Here is a 6,515-nt window from a genome sequence, read left to right on the forward strand (position 1 = left end):
TTTATTATGATTAGCTTGTTGTTATTGTTAATATTAATATCATTACTGTCTGAAGCAATATTCTGAATAAAAATTATTTAATTGAAGTTTGAAAGAATTTTTATGCTAAACTCGTTTATCTAATAAATCTTTTTTATTATTATTATTATTATTATTAAATTTTCAAGTGGTCTCTTTTTCATATTTGTATATGCATAATCAAAATCGAGAAACACTTTAGTTTAAGAACCAATTCTGACTATTAACTAGTGTCTTATAACCTGCATATTATTATGATGGTGTCTGTTTATTAGCACATAAATGTCATATTCTGCATGATCTTATTCTACAAGCCATATCCTCCAACTGTGTGTACGGTATCTGTGCGCTCTTAGCAAACGTGATGCTGCTCTTTCAGCATGTTTACAGCGGTTGTGTAAAAGCTGCTGTTGATGCAAGGCTTCAGTGTACAGTGACTCAACAGAGATCGCCACTGAAAGATGCCGTTTCCCCAATCTCACTTCTTCATGAGCGTCCGGTGTGCTGTTACACGATGCCACTTTCCCAGGCTGTGTGCAGATTTACCCTCAGATATACCCACTATGACCTGACCGCCAGATAATGCAGCATAGAGACGCACTGAAAGAATAAACTTTGCTAAATAACCTAGCCTTTAAATGTCTCAAAGCTGAATACTAGTGTCTTAAAATATCTAGTCAAATATTATTTACTGTCATCACGGCAAAGACTAAAGAAAGCAGTTATTAGGAATTAGTTATTAAAGCTATTATGTTTAGAAGTGTGTTGAACAAAATCTTCTTTCCGTTTAACAGGACTTGGGGGAAAATATACAGGAAAGCAAATAATTCAGGAGGACTTCAACTCTATATACTGCATAATCAGTATTAAAACACAGATACATCATTATTAACAAAACATCTTCACGTCTGTATGAACTCAATTGATTTGAACCACTTCGACATGGGTCAAGCACAAGCTTATTAGTTGCAAAATAACTAGTAGAATATTACGTACTGTCAATAAATGGTATCATCAAAGTCTTTAGTAGACAATAATAGAAGTTGCTCAATAGAATTGTACATTTTCTTAGCTAGTTTGACCAAATATATAAAACAGCTGAATAATAACAAAGACTATAGAATGCACAAGACGTGTCGCTCGTATCTTTTTGAATGGGGAAAAGTGTAACGGTCAATATGGTAAATAAAGCCCCGCCTACTAGTACAGGAGCCAATCAGTGATCGCTATATGGTGTAAAAAGCCCGCCTTTAAGTACAGAAGCCAATCATTGATCGCTATTGACTGATGATATTCTGGAGGAGGGGCTTAGATCAGACGTGAGTTTCTGCAGATTTTGTGTGATTTGGATGTTTAAGAATGAAACTAAAGAGACGGTTGTTGATTAATCTTATTGGTGATTTCTAATATGAAATTCAATCTTAAGCTTGGCAAGCAATTTTGGAGATTTTGATCTTTCCTCATTCAGACAGAATGCCCGAGCATACTGCCCGAGAGGCGTTTCAATGATGGCCGCCGAGTGAAATGACTTGCCTTAAAGGGACTTGATAATAATCACTGTGTTTTCCAGTTTTTATTATTAATGTCCAGTGTAAATAATGTAAATGTGTACTTGCTTTTTTATTTATTAAACATGGTATTTAAATATCCTATTTAATCCTATCCTATTTAATAGTCATATCAAAGCAGTTAGTAAATCAGCATACTTTCATCTCAAAAACATTGCAAGAATTAGATGCTTTGTTTCCAGTGAAGACTTAGAGAAACTTGTTCATGCTTTTATCAGCAGCAGGGTGGATTACTGTAACGGCCTCCTCACTGGCCTTCCCAAAAAGACAGTCAGACAGTTGCAGCTCATCCAGAACGCTGCGGCCAGAATTCTGACCAGAACCAGGAAATCCGAGCACATCACACCTGTCCTCAGGTCTTTACACTGGCTCCCAGTTACATTCAGAATAGATTTTAAAATATTATTACTAGTCTATAAATCACTAAATGGCCAAGGACCTCAATAGATTACAGATATGCTCACTGAATACAAAGATCACTCAGATCTTTAGGGTCAAGTAAACTAGAAATTCCAAGAGTTCAGTCAAAGCAGGGTGAATCGGCTTTCAGCTACTACGCCCCTCGCTGCTGGAATCAGCTTCCAGAAATGATCAGATGTGCTCCAACATTAGGCACGTTCAAATCAAGACTGAAAACACATCTGTTTAGCTGTGCCTTTACTGAATGAGCACTGTGCTACGCCCGACAGATAGAACTACTATGTTTTTCTCTTCTTTTTAATTCTTTTATAACACATTTTATCTGTTTTTATTTTATTTTATTTCTATTTTTACCATTTCTATTATTTGTTTTTATTTCTCTTATACTTGTTTCTTTTATTCCTGTTTATGTAAAGCACTTTGAATTGCCACTGTGTATGAAATGTGCTATATAAATAAACTTGCCTTGCCTATTATATTTTGATTCTGTAGAGTGACTTACTTATTTTAGTCTTTTATTTTTGCCCATAAATATTCAAACATTCTTGTTTGGTTATATTTCATACTCAGTATTTGTTGTTATATCTTATTTCATACTAAAATATGCTTGTTTTGCTTCATGTTTTTTTTTTCTCTCTCTTTTAGTCATCTGTAGTCAGCTTTATGGTGTAAATAAGGCATTTGGATTGGAAAACCGCTTTAAACTGGGATTAAGAGACTTTATTAAAGCTGATTTGTTGTGTTGCAGGGAGATGTGGCTGTATGGAATGGTCTAACAGTGTTGTTTTTTCACAGGTGCGTTACCTGAAGATCATTGAGAAGAGTGGATATCAGGCCCTGCCGTGGGTTCGGTACATCACCCAGAACGGAGGTAAACACACACTCTCATCCTCTCTTCTCCATTTCTCAGTGTTTTTCACAGCATTGCAGGTATTTGGCAACAGTTAAGCAATGCTGCGCTGAATGATAGGAGGTCAGTGTTCAGTGCGGAGCTGAAATTTTTCTGTGAAAAGCGGATGTTCAGGACAGACGCGTGCGGAGATGGTGAAAGCTTGATAAAATTAGAAATGCTGGTACAGTGTGTGTGAGACGATCTGTGTCTTGTTGCAACTGAGCTCTGCATGTTTGAGTAATGATATTAGTAAAAATAATGATAATGTTATGTACACACACACACATATATATACACATATATACATATTAAAGATGCACGATTCTGGCTAAAATGAGAATCTATTTTTTTTTAATATTATTATCTATTTTTACATAAAATGAAGATCACGATTTTCTCAAGATTCTATAGATATAAAATAAAGGTTAATATAAGTAGGCTATTATTATTGTTATTTCTCAAACATATGGTAAAACAACATTAATATTATGTGTTGGTCTACTATTGGTTAAAATGCTGAATTTTGAACAGACTTTAAATTTGTCCTGGTCATTAATGCACATTTGACGACATCAATGACGTGATGACATCAGAATACAACTATTCATTATTCTGAAGTTGAATTATAATGTTTGACGCATGTGCTTGCAATCTGTCTTGACAACATTATTAGACCATTTTTTTTCTACTGGTAAAATCAGACATTTGTCATTATCAGATTTTCTCTTGCATTATATTCAATATTATATAGGTTAGAGTAGTTATACTGACACTGTTAAACATTTATTCTCATGCTCAACACTGTGTGTTCGCTACGAAAGAAAACCATATTAAATGCTTGTCATAATCATGACTCTAAAATGTCGTGCACACTTTCGGTTTCATTTTTACTGCTAAGTAAGTGCGGTTCATACTTCCTCGCGGCTAACAATAATTAATTATTTACAACTTTATTACCTGTTATTCACAGCCTATGCAAGTTCTGTTCACTAAAGTAGACATCATTCAGCGTGCGCCGTCTCTGTGGTAACAGCTCACATCACGTGTGATTTCACGATCGTGAATACATCATTACATGAAGACAGAAATGACATTTTTGGGTGAATTATACCTTATAAATACAACACCATTTGGAGGTGTCCACGTTGCTGAGCAATGTATGTAAAACAATGTGAAGACTTGTGCGGCCGCCTTTGCTTCTCTCCTGAACTGGCAGATTGGCAGAATCGTAATGCTGGATTAAGATTAGCCCCTTTCACACAGTGATACCGGTAAATATCCAGAAAATTTCCGAAACGACTTTACCGGTAAATTTCAAAAAAGTGCTGTTCACACAGACGTTACGGAATTTTCCCGGAAAAGACCATTCACACATCCATTCCAAAATACCGGTAAATTCTGACATCATTAAGCAGAAATTACCTCTAAACGGCAGGGCTTGTATTTGTAAACATTTGGCTACATTACAAACTCTGTGATGAAAGCATAAAGAAAAAATTTCGCATGTCGAGACGTTCATAATATATGTGTGTGTGTGTGCTGGTGCTCACGGGCTGCTTTACGTGCACACGCGTCACAGCTTGAAGGTAAACAAACAACGGCTTATCATAAGCATTTTATCGATAATTATTTACACAGTTGGCATTAAGAACGAACATAGAAATGTTATCTGACTAACATCCAGCAGCTTAATGTGTCTGGGAAAACATTCACGGGCTTTTATTCTCACAAACCGCGCAAACTTGAGTGTTCTGATTGGCTAAAGTATACGTCATACGTCAGGGTGTTCTAGACGTGAACGCGCTCTTTCCGGCAATCTTCCTTCTGGGTTCACACAGCGCAGCATTACCGGTAATGTTACAACTTCTCTTTCCGGAAAATAGGCGGAACGAATTTACCGGTATTTTCAAAAAGGGCCTGTTCACACATACAGACCTTTCCGAAAATTTGCCGGTAATTTTCCAATTAAGGTCTGTATGTGTGAAAGGGGCTACTTACTGTCTAGGGGGTCGAATTGAGATGGATCTTTTTCCGATTAATTGTGCAGCTCTTATATATATATACATATATATATATATATATATATATATATATATATATATATATATATATATATATATATATATATATATATATATATATATATATATATATACACCTTGTTAGTTTTAACTATTATTTTTGTTTTAAATTATCTAGTAGCTAAAATTATAGTTAATGTTAAAATAAAATTAAAGAAAAATTAACATAGCTAATGAAATATATAAATCTTTATATATATATATATATATATATATATATATATATATATATATATATATATATATATATATATATATATATAAAACCAGACATGAGTGTGTGTGTGTGTGTGTGTGTGTATATATATATATATATATATATATATATATATATATATATATATATATATATATATATATATATAATTTTTAGTTATTACTTTTATTAACTAGTTTTAGTTAGCTTTTCCTGTTTTTATCATTGATGTCCAGTGTGCTTAATCTAGATTGCTTTCTTATTACTTTAGGTATTTAAACGTTTTAAAAACTCTTAAAGCAAGACTCAAGCAAATGAATTGGTTCATGTGAAATTAAAAACTATTTAAAAAGCAGTTTTCAGTGCTGAGTGTGAAATCAGAGACACTATTAAACGCACTGTTGTGAAACAAGAAACGTATGTGCCAAATGTGGAGAGAGCACATATTGTGAAATTATTTCTTACAATCATTTAAACTACGGTTACATGTCCGTTGACCAATCAGCATCCAGCATCCAAGTCATCATTGGGAACTTCAGTGTCTTTGACTGATTGGCTTTGTGATTGTGTTTTGATGGGTGGAGAGAGAGAGAGAGAGAGAGAGAGAGAGAGAGAAAGTTTCAGCTGTCACAATTAACGTCTTTTCATTTGTTCCTGTTTCCTGTGCTTCTGTGCATTTTAATTAAAAGCCTCATTTCCTTGTTTCTTTGCAGACTATCAGCTGCGGACTCAGTGAGAGGAACGCATCATGGGTCACGTCACACTCATCTGCAGCAGAATACTCAAATACAGGTCATGCTTTGGCTACAGCTCACAATAATGGATTGAAATTGAATCTTTAGTACAGCGTTGACTAGATTTGGTCCCGATTACAAAGATCCTGATCGTTGGAAAACACAAGTGGATGATGAATCACTAGTAACTAATAAGATGTGAATCATATGACTCTTTTGAATCGTTAAATTTTTGAATCATTTTTTTCTATTGTTTAATTGTTTTTTCCATGATAATAAATCATTCCTGTTGTAGCCGGTTTCAATAGTATTCAGATTTGTTTCTCAGAAATGCCACTTTTTTTCTTTGGCCATCATGAGTTAAAAGGTTATTCCCAATTCTGACTTTTTTGCACCACAATTTAGATCATAGGTCTCAAACTGGATTCCTGGAGGGCCGCAGTTCTGCACAGATTTGCTCACACCCTAATCAAACACAGCTCATCCAACTAATCAAGGTGTTCAAGACTACTACAGACTATTAAGCAGGTGTGAGTTGGAGGTGGTTGAAGCTAAACTATGCGGAGCTGTGGCCCTCCAGGAATTGAGTTTGAGACCATTGATTTA

The 6,515-nt window shown here is 34.6% G+C and overlaps 1 protein-coding gene across 1 annotated transcript in view; it reads left to right on the forward strand.

Annotated features, from left to right (window-relative positions):
* ap1m1 (adaptor related protein complex 1 subunit mu 1) overlaps positions 1-6,214 on the forward strand; it is a 61,695-nt gene extending 55,481 nt beyond the window's left edge. Inside the window, exons 11-12 of the mRNA XM_056445934.1 lie at positions 2,802-2,877; positions 5,889-6,214. Of these exons, the coding sequence (XP_056301909.1) occupies positions 2,802-2,877; positions 5,889-5,911 (99 nt within the window). The 3' untranslated portion in view covers positions 5,912-6,214. The remainder of the gene's footprint in view (positions 1-2,801; positions 2,878-5,888) is intronic.
* Positions 6,215-6,515: the final 301 nt, after the last annotated feature.

The sequence above is a fragment of the Danio aesculapii genome, chromosome 2 (genome assembly GCF_903798145.1).
Source record: "Danio aesculapii chromosome 2, fDanAes4.1, whole genome shotgun sequence".
Classification (NCBI taxonomy): Eukaryota; Metazoa; Chordata; class Actinopteri; order Cypriniformes; family Danionidae; genus Danio; species Danio aesculapii.